The sequence below is a fragment of the Carettochelys insculpta genome, chromosome 2 (assembly GCF_033958435.1).
Source record: "Carettochelys insculpta isolate YL-2023 chromosome 2, ASM3395843v1, whole genome shotgun sequence".
NCBI lineage: Eukaryota > Metazoa > Chordata > Testudines > Carettochelyidae > Carettochelys > Carettochelys insculpta.
Genome location: NC_134138.1, coordinates 230297734 through 230323672, shown reverse-complemented (window position 1 = coordinate 230323672; position 25939 = coordinate 230297734). Strand labels below are relative to the sequence as shown.

The following is a 25939-nucleotide window of genomic DNA, read 5'->3' as shown; positions in this document are numbered from 1 at the left end:
GTCAGAGACTGAAGCATGGCAGAGTCATTCTGAGCAATGAGCAGTGGAAAATTTGCCCTGCTTCTTGCGGTAGAGGAAGATGTAGAAACACTGGTCAACAATTTTAACACTGTAATGAATGACGCCACAATGGATATCCTCGGGAAAAATTGGAAGATGATAAAACCTTGGATCACAAATGAAACATTGCAAATGTGTGGTATTAGAAGAGAACTCAAGAGAGACAAGACTAGCACCAAGGAAACTGATAAATACACAACAATTGGCAGAAAGATTAAGAAGGGAATGAAGGTGACCCAGGAGATATAGATTGAAAAGCAATGGTCTAAAATTGAAGAGTATCAATAATGAAAATAGTAAATGAGCTTTCCAGGCTCTAAAGATCTGATGAAGGAAAGGTGGATCAGAATTTAAAACAAAGAAGGGGGTTGTCTTACAGAAGAAAGGAATTTCATCAATAGGTGGATAAACTTCTGCTCTAAGCTATATGACCACCAAACAAAGGCAGTTCATAGTGTCCCAGAGAGCCCAAATCAACAGAGGAGGATGACTTTCCAGTACTGCATGAAGAAGAGCAGACAGGTGTGAAATTACTTAAGAATGGAAAGGTTACAGGTATTGATGACATCCTAGCCCAACTGATGAAATACATAGGAGATATAGTAATATATGTACTCATCAAGAACTGCAACAAGATCTGGCAGACCGGGCGATGGCCCTTCATGTGGCCACATCATTAATTACCCTTCTACCAAAGAAAGGCAACCTGCAATTGTGTCAAAATTCTGGACCATAAGCTTAATTAGCTGTTCCACCAAAATGATGATGAAAATCATATTGAACAGATAGAAGCCACAAGTAGAAAATATCATCATTGAAGAAAAATCTGCTTTTGTGCTGGAAGAAATACCACAGAACAGATTTTCAAACTCTGTGTTCTATGTGAGAAGTATTTACACCACTGGCAGGACTTCAGCCATGTCTTTGTTGGCTTTAAGAAAGCGTTTGATAGAGTATAGCATGAAGCTCTCTGGTTAACCATAAGGAAGTACAATGTTGGTGATAGGTTTATTCTTACTTTTAAACAACTATATGCCAAGGCCAACAGTGCAGTTCTCATCAATGGCACAATAGGAGAGTGGTTTTGCATCACTTTGTAGTCCATCAAGGTGCCCTGCTTTTGCCAATGCCATTCAACATATACGTGGAGGGCATAAAGACTGATACCCTAGAAGATCCCATAGGCACAGTCAATATTGAGGTGCATGCAAACAACCTCATATCTTTGGTTCACTGATGACATTGATAGCTTGGAGAGCAGGGAAGATGAACTTGGCAACCTTGTGAAATGATTGGATAAAACCCCTGCAAAATATGGCATGGAAATCAGTTCAGAGAAAACCGAGTAGATGGCAAACTTGACAGGATCATCTCACGTATCATGGTCAGTGGACAAGAGATGGAGACAGTGAAACAGTTCAAGTATTTTGGGGCAGTCGTCATTGCTGAAGGATGAAAGGCAGAAATTCTGGCAAGAACTGAGCAAACAGCTGCAGCTAATTTGGAGAAACAAGAACATCTCCCTAGAATCCAAACTGAAACTGCTGCATGCTCTGGTCGTCTCCATTTTTCTGTATACACATGAGACATAGACCTTTACAGCAGAACTTGAATGGAAGATACAGCTACGACTGAGATGAGATAGTGCTGTAAAATTCTGGGCATCTCCTACTTTAACCATATCGCCAATGAAGAAGTCTGCAACATCATCATCCAATGCACTGGATAATATGAAGAATTCCTGGTGACCATGAAGATGTGCAAGCTGAGGTAGTACAGCCATTTAACAAGCCTATCCGGTCTATCCAAGGAACAAAGCAGGGGAAGGGAGGAAGAGGGAGATATTAGAAGAGATGGACTGGAAACATACAAAAGTGGACAGGAATAGACTTCCTGGAGATTCAAGCACTGGAATACAACCATCAGGGCTCTAGAGACATTCAGTTGACAGCTCATCAGTTATGATGCCCCAACAACCAATGAAATTGTGGTGGTGGTGATGGTAGTGGTGGTGGCTATAGAGCTTTAGCTATGAGATGCAGTTTTTTTTCTTTGGCGATATTAGACTGTGGGCAGTCCTATATTGCCACATGCGCTCCCAAGTAAATTAGGTAACATTACAGCACCTCCATTTACCATGATATGATAATGCTTACTCTCCTGCTGTAAAGCACTTTAAGATTTATGGATGAAAAATGCTACCTAAGGGCTAGAGATTATATTTCTTTGTGGAAGCGCATGTTAAACAGTGTCTGGGAAATATTCCGCGTGGCAACAGAACAACTTAATTACTGTAGTATGTCTATAAATCAAGATTGCATCCTGTTAGAGGGTTGTACTTGGTAGACCAGGTTGAATACCTCTGGTCCCTGCATGCAATATGCTGCACAATTAATTTTCTTGTCTTTTCAGCTTGAAAAATGAATATGGATTTGTGAGTACAACCACCAGTATAAATGTGACTTACTTGTTCATCCATAGACACAGGTTTCTTGACATTCTTTTGCTGTCTTAAACCTATTTCTGTTGCCATTACAACCTCCATACCAGAATTGGGCACAAGAATTGGCATCCTCGGCATAATACCACATCACCTGATAATTTCGACAGTCTCCTGGTGTCAGAGGATCCAAGCACCTAGGATCTGAAAACACAAGCTAAGATGGTTGGGAGTTTTCTTCCATATTGTGACAAATTGACTTTCATAAAAGAATTGTCTTCAGTAAATAGACACCGCTTTCTGTTCCACCCACTTGATCTCTTGGAGTCCCATACAGTCCTCAGTCAAACTCCCATTGATGTTGATGATTGGTATGTGAATGGATTGAAAGCTATATGGACTAATGGCTCGCTTGTCAAATTTGGGTGCTTAAATCCCTATTTTTGAACCTAAATCAGTGTTGAGGCACTAGCATTTGGCTCTTATTCTAGAGAAGGGGGGGGTCTCAACATTTGTCTTTCTGAGCCCTTCCCCCTACCTCAGCATGCTATAAAAACACTATCGTCACAGCTGTTTTTTCTGCATATAAAACTCAAGTTCAACATTACGGGTTAGCAAGCAGGGCAATTGCTTGGGGCTCCATGCCACAGGGGTATCCATGAAGCTAAGCTGCTCAGGCTTTAACTTCAGCCCTGGGTTGCAAGGCTCGCAACCACCACTGTTGTGCTTTGGCTTTTTGCCCTGGTCCTCAGAGAGTATAATGCAGAGTCACCATGGCCGTTTCTACACAGGCCACTTTCTTCAAAAGTAGCATGGTAATACACTGCCCGAAATATGCTAATGAGGCATGGATGCAAATTCCCCACACCACATTAGCATATGGTCACATCATTTGAAGTCCGGAAGACCCTTCTTCCAGACTCCACAACGCAGTGTAGAAGCGCAGCCCCTGGGGAGCTTCCAGAAGGAAGTCCTTCTTCCAGAGACCCCTTCTTCCTGAAAACTTTTGGGAAAAAGGGGCCTCTGGAAGAAGGACTTCCTTCTGGAAGACCCTGCAGGAGCCGCGCTTCTAAACGGCATTTTGGAGCCTGGAAGAACGGTCTTCCAGACTCCAAATGACGTGACCGTATGCTAATGAGGTGTGGGGAATTTGCATCGATGCCTCATTAGCATATTTTGGGCCGTGTATTACCATGCCACTTTCAAAGAAAGTGGCCTGTGTAGAAATGGCCCATGAGGCCAAATGCCAACCCCACAGGACCCTGTTCGCACTTGGAGGAAGCTGAAATATTGCTTCCCGGTCCAAACGAATTGGTGGGGACCCCATCCCCACTCCTGTGGCAAGGGGGATGGAGGAAGGGAGAGTGGGAATGGGCTGGTAGGGAGGGGAGCCTGCTTTCAGTTGTTACTCATTTGCTCCACATCTGTAGCATGGCACTGAGCAGATTTGGAAAATGTGCCAGTGCTCGCTGGCTAAGACAGTGTATTCTGTGGTGGATTTGAAACATGAATGCATTTGACCCTTGTTTAGCTTGTTATATGCACTGCTATGTTGCAAATCCCTTGAGTAAGGCTATAACAATAGTAAATGTAAGTAAATGTGGCATTTATGAGCAATTGGTTCAGCTGAAGAAAGTGGGTGTGCAGTGGAATTGTTTCACTGAAGACAAAAGGTTGGGAACCAATGATGTGGGGACTAGCAAATATTAAGCTTTGTTAATATTGCTTAAACTGAAAAATAGAGGAGGCAAGTCTAGTGAGCAGAGTACCTCCTATAACATTGTGAATGCCATTCATCATTGACTATAAACATCTGCTACAAATCCAGGCCCTAAGTTTGCCTGAGCAGAGGTTGCCAGCTGTTCTCAGTTGTGTGTAGAGCTATCATTTTTCTCTAGGGCCATTTCTACACAGGCCACTTTCTTTGAAAGTGGCATGGTAATACATGGCCCGAAATATGCTAATGAGGCATGGATGCAAATTCCCTGTGCCTCAGCAGCATAACATCACATGATTTGGAGGCTGGAAGACCGTTCTTCTGGACTCCAAAAGACTGTTTAGAAGTGCAGCCCACAGGGGGTCTTCTGGAAGGAAGTCCGTCTTCTAGAGGCCCCTTCTTCCCAAAAATTTTTGGGAAGAAGGGGCCTGCAGAAGAAGGACATCCTTCTGGAAGCTCCCCAGGGCCGTGCTTCTGCATGGTGTTTTGGAGTCCAGAAGAACAGTCTTCCGGACTCCAAATCATGTGATGTTATGCTAATGAGGCACGGGGAATTTGTACCCTTGCCTCATTAGCATATTTTGGGCCATGTATTAGCATGCCACTTCCAAAGGAAGTGGCCTGTGTAGAAACGGCCTAGCTGGGCTAAGTTACTTGAGCTTATGCTTCCATGCATGAAAAAGACTTGTTCACTTAACCCACTCTACCTCCTTATACTGCCTACATTTGGCACAATACAATTTTTAAAATAGTTTGTATTCAAAGTGTTGTGAAAAGTAGTCAGCATGTAAGTGAAAAAAACAATAGCCTTAACAAACCCTAACAAACACCTAGGTTGTGTCTTCACTTGCATTCCTCTTTCAAAAGAGGTATGCAAATGAGGGAAATCGAAAATGCAAATGAGGCACAACTTTGCATATCTGGTGCCTCATTTGCATATTCTAATTTCAAAATATCCTCTTTCAAAATAAGAAAAAACAGTGTAGATGCTGCTCTTTTGAAAGTAAACCCCATCTTTGAAAAAAATCCTTCTTCCCATAAAAAAGAGGAAAGCAGGATTCTTTCGAAGCTGGGGTTTACTTTTGAAAGTGCAGTGTCTACACTGGTTTTCTTCTTTCGAAAGACATTATTTCAAAATTAGAATATGCAAATGAGGTGCCAGATATGCAAATCTGCATCTTATTTGCATTTTTGATTCCCCTTATTTGCATACCTCTTTCGAAAGAGGAATGCAAGTGTAGACACAGCCCTACTGTAAAACAAAAGCCAACTGTAACAAGACAAGAATGAGAGCTTTGTTCTTTCCAAATTCTAGCAGCTGCATTTGCTCCTTACCTTTTTTAGTTGCTATTACTTGAGGCGGCAGAACTGCTGAAGGCCGTTCTACATCTGTGTTTATATGGAATGGCAGAGGTTCATCTCGACTACGAGTTTTAGTTTGCAAGTCATCATGTCTGCCAGAAAGAGAAGAGGTCCCTGGCTGTGTCTGACTATCAGGAATGTTCCTTTGCAAAGGAGTGCTAGCACTATAAGCCAGTATGAAAGGGAACATCTCTGTCTCTCTGTCAGTCCTTGGAGGGCTCAGCTACAAAAGGATTCAAAATTTTACATTAATGATAAAATTCTACTGAAACTCGCATACAAAGAAAAAAATTGAGATGATGTAGGAAGCTAATTCTAACTTTCTCACGTGATGTGTGGCTCTCCTGGCTAGGAATGTCATGCCTCTCTAACGAATTGTGGACCTCCCCATCTTTCTGTTGCTTTCTGCAGATTTAGAACATCTGAAGAAGTTCCAGGGCAAAACCATAGGGGATAGCAGCTAATTCCTGGCTTTTATTCTTGTCTCTGATATTGGCTCAATGGCTGCTGCTGGTTTTCACTAAACAATTTTTAAATCTTTATGGGTGCTGATTGACCAAGAAGACAGTATTATGCTTTCACTTAATTCAGTCACTGGCTAGGTTCAACCTAATTCCAGCTAATCAGTGCTGTAGGAACCTCTGTATTAATTTGTACTTTGGTTTCTGCTCTAAAAATCCTGTCAATTCAAATTTGTAAACTGAAAAAAGGCAAATTGAGTCTTAATAGGAAGGTGCGTAGCTGTGCTCCCTTGGCTGCTTTTGATACAACACTTCATGCAAACAGGTATTTATTTGACAAAAAATTGACTACTTCAGAAATTCTGTACTGAGTCAAGGAGAAAAGTAATCTTGACCGCTTAGCTGTACACATAAGCAGTGACATGACACTAAATAAATCAATGCAAACAGGAGTATGTTAGAGAAAGAGTATTAACGTAAGGACTACATACCAAAAATCCAAATCAGAGGCCACTCAAAGCAATCTGCTGCACGAGGCAACATTTCATCATGCTCATCCTTAACTAAACAAATTTTGCCTGTTTACCCCAGAGTGGAGGGGTGGCTTGACCAAATTCAAGTGAGTGGCATTGTGACTTGGCACACAGGGGCCGTGTCTACACTAGCCCCAAACTTTGAAATGGCCATGCAAATGGCCATTTCGAAGTTTACTAATGAAGCGCTGAAATGCATATTCAGCGCTTCATTAGCATGCGGGCAGCCGCGACACTTTGAAATTGACGCGCCTCGCCGCCGTGCGGCTCGTCCTGACGGGGCTGCTTTTTGAAAGGATCACACCTACTTCGAAGTCCCCTTATTCCTATGAGCTGATGGGAATAAGGGGACTTCAAAGTAGGCGGGGTCCTTTTGAAAAGGAGCCCCGTTGGGACGAGCCGCGCAGCGGCGAGCCGCGTCAATTTTGAAGTGCCGCAGCCGCCCACATGCTAATGAAGCGCTGAATATGCATTTCAGCGCTTTATTAGTAAACTTCAAGTTTGGGGCTCATGTAGACATAGCCAGGGTGCCACATTGCTCAGGCTATGGCTATGCTAGCAACTTATGTCAGTACACCCACAATATTCTATAGATTCATAGCATACATGTGCTACATATATTTTCTTTTCTTACCTAATTCTGTTTTCCAATAGTACTTTTCCATGTAAGAAATTGTTCCAGTTGCATTCATAAAGTGTTGCTGATTTATATAAAATATGAATTAGAGAACAGAGACCCACAAAGTTCACTTTATAGTGTGTCCATACTATGAAAAGTTTGAAATCTCTTCCAAATCTCATTAGATTCTAAGATTCCAGCATCTACTTCTTTTAGTAAACAGCTCTTTCAATAATTAACATTTAAGTTCAAGTTCTACTTTAAATATCCTTTGTTCAAATCTTCTGTCTATTGAACAAATTTATGGTTTGATCATATTGCCTCTTATAAAGATAAAAATTTAAGAAATTACATTTAATGTAAACAAGGGCTTATCTCTTTTAAAAGATCAACAATTATTCTTTACTTACAAAACTGGTAGTTTCTTGCGTTGGTGGAGGGACATAAAGTTCTGGAGTCTGAGTTTTACCAAACTGATCAATATCTTCATTTGGTGTTTCAAATCCAGAGTGAGGAGTTGAAAATGAACTGAGGACTGTGGTGAAATATGAACTGGAGTCATTCTCACAGATTTGTTTGAAGAGATTATTCTCAAGAGCTGAAAAGATTAGCAGAAATAGGAATTTTGTAGAGGCAAACAAAAGAAAAGAGAAACTTGGAACCTGATTCTAGTCATACTTGTACCATGGTATAAAACATGAATCTTTAATTCCAGAGGTTCATGAAACATTGACAGCTAAGGTCATATCAGAATTGCCATGAGAAGGAATAAAACAATGTAGTCTTCAAGATGATATGACTTTGAACCTCAACATTTGATAGTGTTAGAAACATTTAGTTAAAACAGTACAAATGCTTCCAGGACCAGAAACTTTTCCCACTTCGTCTTGGGTCAATGACCAGAAGGAAAAAAGTGTACATGTTAGCGTTTGAAAGAGAGTGAGAGAGATGAAAACTGCCACACCTGACTTTGATTCTGACAGGAAATTCAGTGCATAAGCGGAACAGTTGCCCAAGTTTCTCAAAAGTGATCAAGGACATGAACAAAAAGAAATCTATAACCCAGGGAAGTGGCTCTCACCCTTCTTCTCACGGAAAACCCATAGTGTCTAGCTGGGATCCCTCTCCTGGTTAAGAATATGGAAAAAAACAGCGTGATTATGACACCTGATACCCATTCATGGCCTGAGTTTGAGAACCCTTGCTCCAGTGTCTGTAGCTTTGGTTGGCAGTCACCTATTTGTCTTGAAAGTGTCTACATCTAGCATATCCCTGAAAACATGGTGAATTAATTAGGAAAATGACTTGAAAATTATCTTAAGAGAACTAATATAAAAATGAGTATTTCACATCTATTTATTTTTGTTGCTTCATATAGCAATGATCTCTCCCATTTAATGACTGAATGGAACTACAACAAAGTGCTGGGCAGGGATGCTTTATTAGTATCTAAATAGGGACAGTTAAGTAGAGAAAATTGCTGAATCTGTGTCTCAGTTCTGAAGTCCCAATCCTGCTATGAACGCATCATGGTCTGGCCCCTGACCCAAGAGGGAACACAACTGAGTCACCCCTGACTATAGTTTGCATCAGAGGATAAGAATGATGTTACCATGTACTCAGTAAGGCTCCAGTTCTGCAATGCTATGTTTGCAGGCAAATGTCATTACAAATTCAGGGGCTAACTGAGTACCTGATCATCTGTCACACCCTTCTGATGTAATGATACCAGTGGAGTTGAAAAAAAGATGCAGGCCTACATTCACAAAAGGTATTTACGCTTCTCCTTTCCATTGAAGTCAATGGATCTGGACCATAATATTTTAATTTACCAAAGAATAATCTCAATCTTATGAGTTTGTATCAAGGGGTGCTGGTGCCATCAGGCAGAGTACAGGCCTAGCACAAGCCTTAGAAATTTCAGTTTAGAACACTGGCTTTCTGGAGATTATAGCTCCTGTGGGCTATGGTGACTACAAACGTGAGAGTCAGGCCTGCTGGGAGGTCCTTTATCCCCCATGTGAAAGAGACATTGGTGGGAGCAATATCAGTGAAGACAGAAGGCAGGAGATACTGAAAGTGAACTACTGTCTAGGCAAGTGGTGTCCTATTTCAATTGCTTATGAAAATTAATAAAAGTTAATCACAAAAAATTGAAGAGGTTGTGAGCAGGAAGAAGACCGTTCCTGAGACAAAGCTATCTGGATCACATGGTATAGGCAATGTAAATAATAAACACTCTAATTAAGCAAGCTCAGGATTAATTTCACTTACCCATTTAAAAAAAGACATTAAGGGCAAATAAAACACTCACCAAGCAGACCATCCGTGTCAGGAGAATCAGAACCAAACACCTCCCAAAGCACCCAGCCAGGTTCAGGACAATGATTAGTAAAACTGTATGTCTTCCATGTGTGAAAGTCTGAACAACTTAAAAAGACATTCTATTATTTTTCGCTTTGGTGTTGTGTAATGTATGTTTTTAAATGAAAAGTCAAGATTATAACTGGAATGCGGATTATCAGTTACCAAGTGTTTGTAACTCTAGGAGATTAATCTAGGTATTTTATCAAAGTTTAAGTTTAAGGTTTAAGTCTCAACGGTAGTCAATTATTTTTTGTCAAAGTCTAAATTTCTTTCACAAGGTACAGTCAAAGTCCAGAATGCAGAGACGATAATAATAAAAAGAAAATGATACATAAATAAAAAGATTTTCGAATCCATTCAAAAGTCTCTGGTCCAGATTTGGCCCATGGTCCACCTATTGACCACTTACAGTCTGTAAGTACTTGCAAGGGAAAGCAATATTTGATAAATGGACTCTTCAGTCTATCAAAGAAAAAGATACTAGTATCCAACGGCAAAAAGTTGAAACTAGACAAATTTGGACTTGAAATAAGTTGTAGCTTTTTAACAGTATGGATAATAAATCACGCCACAATTTACTATGGGTTATGGTTAAGTCTCCATCACTTGCTATTTTCAAATCAGTATTTGATGTTTTTCTAAAAGACCTGTTCTAGGAATTATTTTGTGGAAGTTTTGTGGCCTGTGTTATACAGGAGGTCAGACTAGATGATCAGAGCCTGGCCTTGAAAATGTTGAACCTATAGAGGGGAGAGACAGAGAAGAAGTAGTTTGTGGTGGAGCCTATGGGGAGGGGAGTTTGGGAAATGTTGTAAGCTCCTTTATAGCTCTATGTGACACTGTGAGAACTCAGAGTGCGGAGAATCCTCTTCTCTCTCCTGCACAAAGGACAGAAGACTTCACAGACAATGTAGTTTTGACCCAACACTGAAACATTCTGGGGAGTGGTTGACAGTCTTCAATGGAGGGCTGTTAGCCCACAGACCAGAAGAAGCTGGTTAAAGAATATGGGAACTCTCCTTGTTTGTATTAGACATTCTTTTACCCTGGAAAGCATGAAGATTTGATTTGGCCAGAGAACTAAACTACACAGGAAGTGAGAAACTGAGGAACAAATTGCATCTGAAGGTAAGAGGTAAGCCACTTCGCTACAGAAATATACTGAGTAGCTTTAGTTTCAATGTCAAAGGCCTAATTCCATCAATGTCTTATTTTCACGGCCCCTGTTAAAGAGGTAGTTTCTCTTACCTGGAAGTGTGATGAAGTCATCTATCTGGTAAACATGTTCACTGTCAGGGTCTGTAGCAATGAGCTCCAGTTCTTCCAGAAAATCCTTGAAGTTGGGGTCAGTCTTTTGAACCACACCAATTGCAAATATCTCAATGTTGAGAGCATGTGCATTCCTCACAACAACATCCAGCGATTGATCACGAGAATCGGTTTCTCCATCTGTTATTACAACAGCCACTTTTCTTATCCCTTGCCGTGCAACCTGAAATACCTCAATGGCTTTGTCAATAGCACTAGCTGTGTAAGTGCCTTCCCCTAGGTACTGCATGTTATCAACAGCAAGTTTCAGCTTCTCTTTGGTTGTGTATTGCTGCAAAGTCGAAACCAGCTCTACTGTGTGGCTGAAGTTGATAATGCCAATGCGGACTGTAGCTTGGTTGACTGTTACTCTGTCAGTGAGTGTTTTCACAAAATCTTTGACAATTTTGAAGTTTTCTGGTCCAACACTTTCTGAGCTGTCAATCACAAATACAAGTTCCAGTGGAGTTTCTTTACATTTGATGCCACAACCTAAAATATTAACAATTTTTGTCAAATTTTATAAGAAATGCCCTTTCAATTACACAATTAATGCAGCTGAAAAAAATAACGTATCAGATTTTCAGTCATTCAAGCCAAGGGTAGGAATAAGTGGTAAATTTTCACAGTGGAAGGAGGTAACTAGTGGCGGTCCCCAAGGGTCAGTCCTGGGACCACTCTTTTGAACTTATTCATCAATGATCTAGAGAAGGGGATAACCAGTGAGGTGGCAAAGTTTGCAGATGACACCAAACTGCTCAGGATAGTCAAAACCAAAGCAGACTGTGAAGAACTTCAAAAAGATCTCAGCAAACTGAGTGATTGGGCAGCAAAATGGCAAATGAAATTTAATGTGGGTAAGTGTAAGGTAATGCACATTGGGAAAAATAACCCCAATTATACATACAATATGATGGGGACAAATTTAGCTACAACAGATCAGGAAAGGGATCTTGGAATTATGATGGATAGTTCTCTGAAAACATCCATGCAGTGTGCAGTGGCAGTCAGTAAAGCAAATAGGATGTTAGGAATAATTAAAAAAGGAATAGAAAATAAGATGAAGAATATCTTACTTCCCCTATATAAAACTATGGTACCCCCACATCTTGAGTACTGTGTGCAGATGTGGTCTCCTCACCTCAAAAAAGATATATTGGCGTTAGAAAAGGTTCAGAAAAGGGCAACTAAAATGATTAAGGGTTTCGAACAGGTCCCATATAAGGAGAGGCTAGAGAGACTGGGACATTTCAGTCTAGAAAAGACGAGACTGAGGGGCAATATGATAGAAGTATATAAAATCATGAATGGTGTGGAGAAAGTGAATACAGAAAAGTTGTTTACTTGTTCCCATAATATAAGGACTAGAGGACACCAAATGAGATTAATGGGTGGCAGGTTCAAAACTAATAAAAGAAAGTTTTTCTTCACACAGCGCTCAGTCAACGTGTGGAACTCCTTACAAGAGGACGCTGTGAAGGCCAGGACTCTAACAGAGTTTAAAAAAGAGCTCGATAAATGTTTGGAGGTTAGGTCCATAGATGGCTATTAGCAAGGGGTAAGGTATGGTGCCTAGCCGTTTGTTGAAAGCGGGAGATAGATGGCAGGAGACAAATCGCTTGATCATTGTCTTTGGTTCACCTCCTCTGGGGCACCTGGCATTGGCTACTGTCGGCAGACAGGCTACTGGGCTAGATGGACCTTTGGTCTGACCCAGTATGGCCATTCTTATGTTCTTATGTTCTTATGACTTTTCTGAAAATAGAAAACTGAAGTAATCCACTCTTACTGAGATTTTTTTCATAGGAAAAGATAAGCCAGATACAGAATGGAGAGAAATGGATGGAAGATTCTGATTTCCCAAATTTTTGAAGTATTTATCTCTGCATTTTTATTATGAAGGTGCTCTGATTTCTTGTTTACATTTTGTTTATTTACCCAACATCTACTAAACCAACATCTACTAACTATAGATGAGAACATAAGAATGGCTATCATGGGTCAGGCCAACAGTCCACTGGGTCCAGTATCATATCTTCTGACAGCTGCTTCAGAGGCAGTGAACAGAACAAGAACTCCCCTGTCATCCACTCCCACCTTCTGGCAAATTGAGGTTTAGCAGTGCTCAGAGCATGGATTTGTGTTCCTGACCATCTGGGCTATAGCTATTGATAAACCTGTTCTCTAAGAATATATCTAATTACCATTTTTAACCCAGTGATTCTGTTGGTCTTCATATAGGCTTGCCAATTCTGACTGAAGCTATTCTGGGAAACATTTCCTGCAACTTGAAGTAATGTCATTTTCTTAAAATACCCTATTAAAATCTCCAGGAGTCACCAGGAGATTGTGGCTGATTCTGGGAGACTCCAGACTATTCCTGGAGGGCTGGTAACCCTTTACAACATCCCCTGACAGTGTGTGAAGAAATACTTTCTTATGTTTAGTTAAAGCCTATTGCCTATGCATTTAATTGGGTGACCCCGGTTCTTCTGTTACATGCAGACGTAAATAAATAACACTTACCTATCCACGTTCTCTACAACATTCTTGATTTTCACCTCTGTTCTAAGATGAATGATGCCAGTCTTTTAAAACTATTTTCATATGAAACTATTCCATAGTCACAATTTTTGTGGCCCTCCTCTGTACCTTTTCCAATTCTAATATATTTTTGAGATGGGGCAACCAGAATCATAGATGATGTTCAAGGTGCGGGCATACGATGGATTTAGTTAGCGCACTATGATACTTTCTCTCTGATTATCTATCCCCTTCCTATAGTTCCTAACCCTGTTAGTTTTTTCACTGCCACTCCACATTGAGCACATTTTCAGAGAACTAGGAGCTATTGTCTACACAGGAAACAAAGTATTCATAACGATATCAATTTAATAACTTTCAGTGGAATTATTGTTTTAAAATAAATTAATGAATAGAAATGTTCTTATTGTGTTTTGCTTTTATAATTTGAACTTCACTCTGTCTTACAGCACCACCATGTAATTACTGAAACCCTAACATTTTTTTTCCTGACTGTTCAGTTAATATTTTCTGAAACCTTTAAAATAAGACATGCAACTACATTGCTTTGGCCTCAGATCTCCCAGGTTTCCACAGTTTTTAAAGGCAATGTGCCCAAATTCTAGGGCCAGTCACCCCTTCTGCAGACAGTGTGTAGCACAGAGATAAGGGAAGACATCTTTGGCTGTGTCTACACTGTGAGATAAAATCAAATTTCAAGGAGTTAGCTCGATATTAAAATGTCACTGTCTTCACAGTTAACACTATTATCTCAATTTATTGAGCCCTAATACGGAATACAAAATATCAACATTATGGGACAGATGTAGCATTAATTTCAAATTTAAATTTCTAAATCAAGGATAGTGTGGAAGCCCCATGTCCTTAATTCAAATTTATTAGCCTCCAGAAGTGTCCCATATGTATCCCACAAACCTATGCGGTGACCTTCCATGTATGGCCACTTCGTTGTATGCTGCTCTCCATCCGGGTGTGCAGGAAGAAGATTACAGTAAGCCCATAAAGTTTTGACTGAATCTGAACTGGAATTGAATTGGAATTCAGCAGTGCCCAGCCCTGCAAATATAAAGGGCGCCCATTATGAAAAAATTCCTTTGCCTATCACATCACACCGCATCGGTAGCCATCGTACCACATCAGTAGCAATTGCATCATGAGCCATCTACTGAAATCATGAGCACTCAGGGTAGTGATTTGCCTAGTACTTCTCAGGGTCAGAAGAGAGCCCCAGCGTGGACCCACCAGGAGATTCTGGATCTTCTTGAGATTAGGAGAAACCACTTGGTGGTGAAGAGACTTTGGGTGGCCAAGAGAAATGTGGCAGTCTGTGATCAGATGTCACGCAAGATGACTGCCCGAGGTTACTGCTAGGACTCAATTCAATGCCAGGTGAAGGTGAAAGAACTCCAGCAGGCCTATCAGAAAGTCCAGGAATCACAGAATCACAGAATCATAGGGCTTGAAGGGACCTCAGGAGGTCATCTAGTCCAGCCCCCTGCTTCAAGCAGGATCAACCACTACTAAGTCATCCCAACCAGGACGTTGTCCAGCCGGGACTTAAAACCCTCAAGGGCTGGAAAATCCACCACCTCTCTAGGCAACGCATTCCAATGCTTCACCACCCGCCTGGTGAAGAAGTTTTTCCTAATATCTAACCTACACCTTTCCCTCTTCAACTTCTGACCATCACTCCTTGTTCTGCCATCTGACACCACTGAGAACAGTTTCTCACCCTCCTCTTTAGAGCTCCCCTTCAGGAAGTTGAAGGCTGCTATTAAATCACCTCTAAGTCTTCTCTTCTGTAAACTAAACAAGCCCAAATCCCTCAGCCTATCCTCATAGGACTTGTGCTCCAGACCCTTAATCATTTTTGTTGCTCTACGCTGAACCTGCTCTAGCAAATCCACATCCTTTTTATTCTGGGGGGCCCAAAACTGGACACAATATTCCAGATGTGGCCTCACCAGTGCCGAATAAAGAGGAATAACTACTTCTCCAGATCTGCTCGAAATGCTCCTCCTAATGCACCCCAGTATGCTGTTAGCTTTCTTGGCTACAAGGGCACACTGTTTACTCATATCCAGCCTTTCATCCACCATAACCCCTAGGTCCCTTTCCATCGTACTGCTGCTGAGCCAGTTGGTCCCCAGCCTGTAACAATGTTTGGGATTCTTCCGCCCCAGGTGCAGGACTCTACACTTCTCCTTATTGAACCACATCAGATTTCTTTTGGCCCAGTCCTCCAATTTATCCAGGTCACTCTGGATTCTCTCTCTACCCTCCAACGTACCTACCTCTCCACCTAGTTTTGTGTCATTCGCAAACTTGCTGAGGGTGCAACCCAGTCCCTCATCCAGGTCATTAATAAAGATGTTGCATAACACCGGGCCCAGAACCAAGCCTTGTGGCACCCCGCTTGAAACAGACCGCCATCCAGATATTGAGCCATTGACCACTACCCATTGGGCCCGACCATCAAGCCAGCTTGCTATCCATCTTATAGTCCAAGGATCCAATCCATATTTCCTTAACTTATGGACAAGAATGTTGTGGGAGACCGTATCAAAAGCCTTGCTGAAGTCAAGGTATATCACATCCACTGACTTCCTCATGTCCACAGAGCTTGCTCCCTCGTCATAGAAGCTGATCAGATTGGTCAGGCAGGACTTGCCCCTGGTGAATCCGTGTTGGCTACTTTTGATCGCTTTCCCCTCTTCCAAGTGCTTCAAAATGGATTCCTTGAGGACTCCCTCCATTATTTTCCCAGGGACTGAGGTAAGGCTGATGGGTCTATAGTTCCCTGGATTGTCCTTCTTTCCTTTTTTAAAGATGGGCACTACATTTGCCTTCTTCCAGTCATCCGGTATCTCCCCTGATCTCCAAGAGTCTTCAAGGATAATGGCCAAAGGTTCAGCAATGACCTCTGCCAATTCCCTCAGTACCCTGGGGTGCATTAAATCCAGAACCATGGACTTGTGCACATCTAGTTTTTCTAGATAGCTCAGAACTTGTTCCTTCCCCAGAGATGGCTGCCCTCCACCTTCCCATACTGCATCATCTAGGACCGTCATTGGGAAGTTGACTTTGTCCGTGAAGACTGAGGCAAAAAAAGCATTGAGTACTTCAGCTTTTCCTGCATCATCTGTCACTAGGTTACCTCCCTCATCCAGTAATGGCTCCACACCTTCTCTGATAACCTGTTTATTGTTCACATGCCTGTAGAAACCCTTCTTGTTACTCTTCACATCCCTTGTCAGCTGCAGTTCCAATTGTACTTTTGCTTTCCTGATTACTGCCCAGCATTCTCCAGCCGTTTGTTTAAACTCCTCCTTAGTCAACTGTCCTCATTTCCATTTCTTGTGTGCATCCTTTTTGAATTTAAGCTGACTAAGGATTTCCCTGTTAAGCCAAGCTGGTTGCCTACCATGTTTGCATTTCTTACTACGCAGCGGGATTGTTTGTTCCTGTGCCTTCAGTAAGACTTCTTTAAAATACTTCCAGTTCTCTTCAACTCTTTTCCCCTTCATCTTCGTTTCCCAAGGGATCCTGCTTATCCGGTCTCTTTGGGAGTCAAAGTCTGCTCTTCTGAAATCAAGGGTCTGTATGTTACTGCTCACCCTTCTTCCTTTCGTCCGGATCCTGAAATCTACAATCTCATGGTCGCTGCAGCCCAGGTTCCCTCCCACTTCTATTTCTTCTATTAGTTCTTCCCTGTTTGTGAGCAACAGGTCAAGTTGTGCATGGCCCCTGGTCGGTTCCTTCAGCACTTGTACCAAGAAGTTATCCACAACATTCTCCAAAAACTTCCTGGATTGTCTGTGTGCTGATGTATTGGTCTCCCAAGAAATGTCCAGATGATTAAAGTCTTCCATGAGAACCAGGGCCTGTGATTTGGAAGCTTCACTAAGCTGCTGAAGGAAAGCCTCATCTATCTCCTCTCCCTGATCTGGTGGTCTATAACAGACACCAACTACAACATCACCTCTGTTTCTTCCACCTCTAAGCTTAACCCAAAGACACTCAACTGGATTTTCTCCTTCCTCATACTGGAGCTCTGAGCAGTCATACTGCTCCCTCACATACAGCGCAACTCCTCCTCCTTTTCTCCCGTCTGTCCGTTGTAAACAATTTATATCCTTCCATGACCGTGCTCCAGTTATGTGAATTGTCCCACCAAGTCTCCGTTATTCCAACCAGGAAGCTAACTAGCAGTCAGGGGGAGCTCCACATATGTGCTGTTATTATGAACAGTTGCACAAGCTTATGGGGAGTGACCCCACCACGGATCCCAGTCTGAATTCGGACACTTCTGAAGGCCCTGGTATGGAGTTTCAGGTGAGCCAGGGGGAGCTGGGTGGCCTGGAGGAAGAAGGCAATGGAGAGGAGGAAGGGGGCAATGAGCAGGGGCTCAAGGAAGTTCTGCCAGACAGCCCAGAGTACTTCCCCATAGACCTGAAACCAGTCCCCTCCATGGTGGCCCCTCCACACTGGTCCCCAAGACCCCTGGACCAAGTAGTTTGGGTGAGTATTTATTCTGCATGCTCGGAGTGGGTTGTGGGTGGCTATAGCTATATGGTTGTGTATGGGTACAGGTTTGCTAGCTTTGGTTCTGTCCCCCTCAGAACACCATGTTAATGTATTTTGGGATGGAGCACATCTTTCTGAAGATCACCTCAAAAGCCTCATCCAGGCACTCTGGTATATTTTTCATGAGGTTCTTGGGCAGGCCTGACTTGTTGCAGCTTCCATGGTAGCATGCCTTGTCATGCCAGGCAACCAGATAGCAATCTGGTGTCATGGCGCCACACAACATTTTAGCAAATTTTCCAGGCTTTTGGTCACACAGCAGGAGCAGCTGTTCTTTCTCCATATCTGTTAGTTTTAGGAGGGTGATGCCTTCTTTGGCAACCTGTAGAAGCATGGGAATTTGCATCTGTTTTTTCCTTAACGTGCTTCCTGCTCCTTTACATTTGCCTGCAGCAGCTAGCAGGCTCTCTGTTCCCCACCCACCCAACGTGGTTTGAAGGCTCAGTGGGGCTTCTCCCCCACATGTCCTTTTCCAACCACCATTTCTTTTCATTTTTCAGGAACCCCTCATGCCCCATGGCTGCCGGGTTCTGCTGGGTGTTTCCCCTCCCATGTCCCTTTCCCTCTAGAATTTCTTTTGATTTTTTAGGACTCTACGGTGCCACATGGCTGCCATGCTCTGATGGGCGTTTCCCTCCCATATACCTTTCCACCAGTATATCTTTTTATTTTTTAAAACTCCCCAGTGCCAGGCAACTGCCGTGCACTGCTGGGCATTTTCCCTCCCATGTCCCTTCACATCCAGCCTTTCTTTAGATTATTTATTTTAATTTTCTTTACATTACTTTTATTGTACATCAAACCCCCACAAGCAGCCGTCCATATGGATGTAATTGAACCCTTCCCCCCACATGGCTTGATCATTGGGGAGGATGCGCTAGGAAGAGTCAAATTTTTTTTTCCCTGCCACAGGACACCCCCAGGACACCTGGCCGGACACTTGGTGGCTACCCCTCCTCTTCTCCCAGAAAGTGGACAATTGCTTATAGTTTACCATGTCCACAAAGAAATGTGCTGGATAAGTGATGGCAACTGATGTATTGTGAAATGCATGCTTACTATCTCATCCTTAATAAGCCGGCAGTGGCATTCAAAAAGTTAACTTTCCCTGATAGTAGACACAGAGGCCCCTTCATTCCATTTCAAATCACATTATGTGAATTATATCTTAATTTGGACCTTCATTTTCCTGAGCCAGTGCCCAGTGTAACAGAGAGTAGCAGAAGAAGGAAGAAGTGCAAACAAGATTTATTCTGCAGCACATGGAAAAGACTGAAGCAGAGCACACCAAGCTAACAAAGGACACTGATCAGTGGCATCACATAACAGCTCAGTGGCATCAGAGTCAGGCTGAGTTTAACCAGAGAATTCTTGACTTCCTTCAGCAGCAAGTGGCAAAGCAGAGTAAGGCCACAGCAAATCTCTTAACAGCAGTTATGGAGCAAACTGAGGTCCTGCACTCCCTACTGCAGCTGCAGAGGCACTCCCAACACAGCAGTGCAGGAGCCAATACCTGCTGGCCATAGTCCCCTGAGGAGAGGTCGCCCAACCCCTGTCATTGTGCTCCCTGAATGCGGGGTGGGAGGGCAAGGGTAGCCTGCCGCTCCAGCCCCAAGGGCCACTGCAAAAGGCTATTCAATCACCCTTGAGAAGGCTTCTTTTCCCTGCAAATTAAACCTCTCCTCCCCTCAAAATGAAATAATTCCTTTGAGCTTGGTGTGATTTCATGCTGTACAGCAGTGGACAGGGGAAACACAAATCAAACTGGGCAGTTGAGGAAGGGCTCAAGGCACAGCTGCCCACTGATACTGCCTGGTCCACAGTGGACGCATGGCTGAGGGAACCAGGTGGTTGGGGGAGGGCTGAAGGCACAGCTCCCACCACATGCATTCTACTTAGCTCAACTTAACGCCCTTGCACCAAGTAAAAGCATTCATTCATTAAGACATGGTTTGATTTATTGGTATTATGTCAAATACATGGGTAGCATGTGTGCTACAGCTCATTCATGAAGCTATTTTTTACAGCGTTATTTATTGCTTCTGCCTCACAGTGGCTACTGGTGGATGGTTATGTAGGCAGCTGTGAGTAAGCCCTGCCTATGGCCTCTGATTCGGAATTCCAGATGGACAGGAAAGTCTCCCATCTTGATTCGCCTGTGTAGTGCAAAATAGCCCATGCTGTAATCACAGTGGAGATGTTAGTTTCAGAGAGGTCCAAACACATCAATAAGCATCTGAACCTCACTTTTAAATGGCCAAAAGTGCATTCCACCAAATTCTGCACCTGGTGAATCTGTGATTGAAGTTTTCCTTGCTGGGGTCCAGAGCTCCTGTGTAGGGCTTCATAAGGCAAGGGAGCAGAGGGTAAGCAGGGTTGCCCAATGTAACAATAGGCATCTCCACATCACCAGTCATGATTTTCCAGTCAGGGAAAACATCCCATCCAGGAGCTTTCTGTACAATCCAGAATTTAGGAAGATGTGTGCATTGTGAACCCTCCCAGACCAGCCAACGCTGATGTCAGTGAAACGACCTTTGTGATCTATGAACCCCTGCAACACCATGGAGAAGTGTCCCTTTCAGTTTATATACTCAGAGGCCAGGTGGTCTGGCGCCACGATGGGGATATGCGTGCGGTCTATTGTCCCAGCACAGTTAGGAAACCCATGGACAACAAAGCCATCGACTACTGCCTGTATGTCTTCCAGGGTCACAGTCTTCCTGAGGAGATGCTGACAGATTGCATAGGCCACCTCCATCACCATGGACCCCACTTAGATCTGCCCATCCCGAGCTGATTTGCCACTACCTGGTAACTGTCGGGTGTTGCAAACTTCCACAGTGTGATTACCACTTGCTTGTGAACCATTCAAGCCTGCCTCATTCTTGTGTTGCTGCTCTTCAGGGTGGGGGGCCAGCACATCACAAAGTTCCATAAAAGTGGACTTGCGCCTGCAAAAGTTTTGCACCCACTGCTGGTTGTCCCAGGACTCCAGATCGATGTGGTTCCATCTGTATGTGCTGGTCTCACAAGTCCAAAACCGCCACTCCACTGTCACCAATGCATCCAGGGCAGCCAGCAGCTTTGAGTTCTTGGACCGCAGTTGGGAGCCTTGGTCTTCCAAACTGTCTTTGTCATCATCATCATCAGCAGCAGCAGCACCATTATGATACTGAACCAACACTGAGCTTTGTAATTGAAGGAAAAATTGCATGACAGCCAGTGTGGTTGATAAAATGATGCGTGCTTGAAGCATTTGGCATCCATGCTTGTGCTGGAATGCCACAGCAGGAAATGGTGCAATCTCCATCTTGTTTTCGTGCAGTTACTGGTGCTCTGAATTCTGGGACAGTGCTTGGAATTCTGGGATTCAAACATGAAACACCCACAGACAACTGGGGCTAAGGCACTGTGGGATAGGTACCCACAATGCACTACTCACATTGTTGAACTTGCACAGGGCAATGGGGACACAGAGACTTGACATGAAAAAACATAAGAACATAACATAAGAACAGCCATACTGGGTCAGAACAAAGGTCCATCTAGCCCAGTATCCAGTCTGCTGACAGTAGCCAATGCCAGATGCCCCAGAGGACGTGAACCAAAGACAATGATCAAGCAATTTGTCTGCTGCCATCCATCTCCCGCCTTCGACAAAAGGCTAGGCACCATACCATTCCCCTTGCTAATAGCCATCTATGGACCTAACCTCCAAACATTTATCGAGCTCTTTTTTAAACTCTGTTAGAGTCCTGGCCTTCACAGCGTCCTCTGGTAAGGAGTTCCACAGGTTGACTGTGCGCTGTGTGAAGAAAAACTTTCTTTTATTGGTTTTGAACCTGCCACCCATTAATTTCATTTGGTGTCCTCTACTTCTTATATTATGGGAACAAGTAAATAACTTTTCTGTATTCACTTTCTCCACACCATTCATGATTTTATATACCTCTATCATATCACCCCTCAGTCTCCTCTTTACTAGACTGAAAAGTCCCAGTCTCTCTAGCCTCTCCTTATATGGGACCCGTTCCAAACCCTTAATCATTTTAGTTGCCCTTTTCTGAACCTTTTCTAACACCAATATATCTTCTTTCAGGTAAGGAGATCACATCTGCACGCAGTACTCAAGATATGAGCGTACCGTAGTTTTATATAGGGGAAATAAGATATTCTTCATCTTATTTTCTGTCCCTTTATTCAATTATTCCTGACATCCTATTTGCTTTACTGACTGCCGCTGCACACTGCATGGATGTTTTCAGAGAACTATCCACTATAATTCCAAGATCCCTTTCCTGATCTGTTGTAGCTAAATTTGTCCCCATCATATTGTATGTATAATTGGGGTTATTTTTCCCAATGTGCATTACCTTACACTTACTCACATTAAATTTCATTTGCCATTTTGCTGCCCAATCACTCAGTTTGCTGAGATCTTTTTGAAGTTCTTCACAGTCTGCTTTGGTTTTGACTATCCTGAGCAGTTTGGTGTCATCTGCAAACTTTGCCACCTCACTGCTTACCCCTTTCTCTAGATCATTGACAAGTAAATTGAACAAGATTGGTCCCAGGACTGACCCTTGGGGAACATCACCAGTTACCCCCTTCCATTGTGAAACTTTACCACTTATTTCTACCCTTTGTTTTCTGCTTTTTAACCAGTTCCCAATCCGTGAAAGGATCTTTCCTCCTATCCCATGACCACCTAATTTACATAAGAGCCTTTGGTGAGGGACCGTGTCAAAGGTTTTCTGGAAATCTAAGGTGTGTCAAATTTCAAGACGTTCTGTGGACACAATTTGAATTCATAAAGTTGAAATTAAATAATCAAATTTATTAAAAATTGAATTTATGCCCTAATGTAGATGCAGCCTCAGTGAGGTTATCCTTCCAGTAAGTCTGTGCAGAGAACAGGTTCTTAGCCACTTCTGGAACATTCTGCGTGGCTCGGCCACAAACCATGCAGAGCCCAGAGATAAGCAGAAGGCCTGGGCTCTGGTATTTTCTACTTCCTTTTTGCTTCCAGCCCCCATTGCTCATTCCCCTCCCACATTCCCATACTTCTTTTCTTTGACAGTATGGCTATGCTGTCAGGACTTCCTCAGCTGATGTCTGCCCCAGAACCCATTTTATACTGCTGAGATATTTCTCAGGACATACGATACATCCTCTGGATGGCTTATGCTTCCATTGTGAGCTCTGCTGGATTTCTTTTTCATTTGCAAAATTCCTCTTGCTAACCCACATGAGGTGCTTACTTTTCAGCTGGAAGTCATAGCCTCTACCCAACTTTATGCCTTTTCTGTAACATTTTTTTAACAATGTTTTACTGCTGGCACTGTACATGTGTTCCATTACAATTGAGATCATTCCACATGGAGCCTCACTTGTGCCAAGATAGTTTCAATGTGCTTTATTAAAAGTTGACGTTTCTTTTCCATAATATAGATCTTACCACATATTTCCATGATAAGTTTGATAATTTCTTCTTTCTGAAAAAGAGTATTTATTGTTACATTTATTCTAATCCTGAGGCTTATTTTTAATTTTGTTTGAGCTGCTAGTTCTGTCCCTTTCATTAAAGTTTTGCTGTTTTACAGAGCAAATTGTATTGCACTTACAGACAATTATAAAGTGGCTGATCCCCAAATGTCTGACAGGAGGCTTTTAAACAGTAGTCCTAATTGAAGTCAGTTTGTTGGTCTTAAAAATCTGCATAATATGTGGCCCAAAGTATTTAAATTGTTCCAGATACTAATCATCATTCTCAAGGAGTTGTAACCTGTTTTCACATGTCAAGTATTAGGTCCTTTACTGCACATTTAAAAAGAAACTCTTGCAAAGATGATACAGTTTACTCTATGGATGTGTTCACACACGCCCCCTCCTTTCGGCAGGGGCATGTTAGTGAGGCAGTTTGGAAGACGCTAATAAAGTGCTGACATGAATATGCAGTGCCTCATTAGCATATTGGCAGCCACGCATGATTTGAAAATGCCTCTTTCGGAACACACGCCGCTCATGTAGGCCGGGGCCTTTCAAAAGGAGCCCCTCTCCCCAGACTTCAAAAGCCCCTTCTTCCTAAAACCAAAGAGGAAGAAGGGGCTTTTGAAGTCAGGGGGTCCTTTCAAAAGGCTCCCATCTGCATGGGCAGTGGCTTTCTGAAAGCAGCACTTTTGAATCGCGCAAGGTTGCCATTATGCTAATGAGTCAGTGCATATTCATGTCAGCACCTCATTAGCATCTTCCAAACTGCCTTATTAACATGGCCCCTCTAAAAGGAGGGGGTATGTGTAGACACAGCCTATATGGTTATCTCAGAGAGTACACAGTCCTTTATTTTATTATCCTAAAATAACTTGTATATACAAATAAATAAAGAATGTATGAAAGAATATTATGTGCTTTAGACATTACAAAGGTAATTACTACATAACCTACTTTTCCCTGAATACATTTCTATCCACCCCAATGTACGTTCACAGCAAATTTCATACAGAACAATACATGCGTCTGTCTATCACATGGAAAGGTTTGGCAACTCTCCAGTTTGGCCTACGTAGATTCTTCAGGAAATGATGTAGTTAGCAAAGACTTTCTACCATCACAATGAGCAGCAAAAAAGAAAACAGCACAGCTGAACCTGTCCATGACACAAATTCTACCAGAAGATTATCATCTCCTTCCGCACGCCTTACACATATACTGCCAGTGTGTCTCTGGATTCTGGGTCAGCCCAGTTTATAAAAATTTAGTTGAACTCTGTAGCAGCAGGATTAGAATTTCTTCAAATTAGCAAAACAGGCAAAGTTTTTGCAATGGGTAAACTCTTGACTGTTGTATATCCATTCATGTCCATACTTACTGTAAGACTAGGTTCACCTTTTCTTCCTACAGACCCCTACAAATGTGTAGAATGAGATCAATTAGTCAAGGCCACTTTGTCTCATTTCCATTCTGTAAAATTAAATAATCTAAAAAATATATTTTACCTTTAGTCCTGCAGGTCCTGGTTCTCCAATATCTCCTTTGTCACCTTTTCTTCCTTGATCACCTTTCTCCCCATAATCTCCCTGTTAGAATGCAGCAGAATAGTGACACACGACTGGATCGGTGCTTCCCCAGTGTTTGTGCTCCTTTTGCTAGCACATGTACCCCACAGAAGAACTCTACCAGTTCATAAGAGATACTGTCAAAGGATTTACACTTATTTACATAAGCTGTAAACATGATCCACAGTTTAACAGTGGTCACTCTATAGGAGCAGCAGAGACAGAATGCACTACACTACTGTCTATACTAGTGAGTTTTTTAGAAAAAAGCAGGAGCTTTTTCAAAAAATCCCATGGAGCGTCTACACACAAAATGCATTTTTTCGATATTAAATCGGAAGAACGTGGCACTTTTTCCAGGGGCCCTCTGCCACTCCAGAATGAGGAAGAGCACCTTTTTCTGAAAGATCTGTAGATGCCACAGGGGCCCTTTTTTTCAAAAGAGCATTCCTCCATGGCACCAGATTTTCCAATCCACGGCATTTCCTGACCCATTCTTTTGCAAGAGCAGCCGGGATATGGCTGCTCTCTATCAAAAGAGCAGACTGATTTTTCCATCCCTTTTTTTGTGTGTGGTTGTGATCTTTCAAAAGAAGTTTTTTTGGAATAGATCTTCCAAAATAACTTTTGAAGGACTGCTGTAGTGTAGACATAGTCCATGTGTATGAAATAGGCACCAGCTCATTTAGGGCCAGCTTTTGCACCCCTTATACAAGTGAGTAGGCCCTTTCATTTCAAATGTGAGTCAGGACTGCAGGATCAGCCCTACCATTGGGTTTTGAATGAAAATGAACATATAATGCAGCTCTGAAAGGTACCATTAGAATGTTAAGGAACTGAATTTGATATTTCTGCAAGATAGGAATAAGGATAGAGCAATTCC

The 25939-nt window shown here is 42.5% G+C and overlaps 1 protein-coding gene across 2 annotated transcripts in view; it reads right to left on the bottom strand.

Moving 5' to 3' along the window:
* COL28A1 (collagen type XXVIII alpha 1 chain) overlaps window positions 1-25939 on the bottom strand; it is a 148798-nt gene that overhangs the window by 2128 nt on the left and 120731 nt on the right. The window contains exons 29-35 of one of the 2 annotated variants that reach the window (XM_074986210.1): window positions 24997-25077; window positions 24870-24905; window positions 23460-23496; window positions 10808-11359; window positions 7603-7790; window positions 5553-5802; window positions 2528-2704 (exon numbers count right to left, since the gene is read on the bottom strand). In XM_074986210.1, coding sequence (XP_074842311.1) covers window positions 2532-2704; window positions 5553-5802; window positions 7603-7790; window positions 10808-11359; window positions 23460-23496; window positions 24870-24905; window positions 24997-25077 — 1317 coding nt within the window. In that variant the 3' untranslated portion in view covers window positions 2528-2531. Of the gene's footprint in view, window positions 1-2527; window positions 2705-5552; window positions 5803-7602; window positions 7791-10807; window positions 11360-23459; window positions 23497-24869; window positions 24906-24996; window positions 25078-25939 lie in introns of those variants that run through there. The other variant, XM_074986212.1, reaches the window with a different exon arrangement.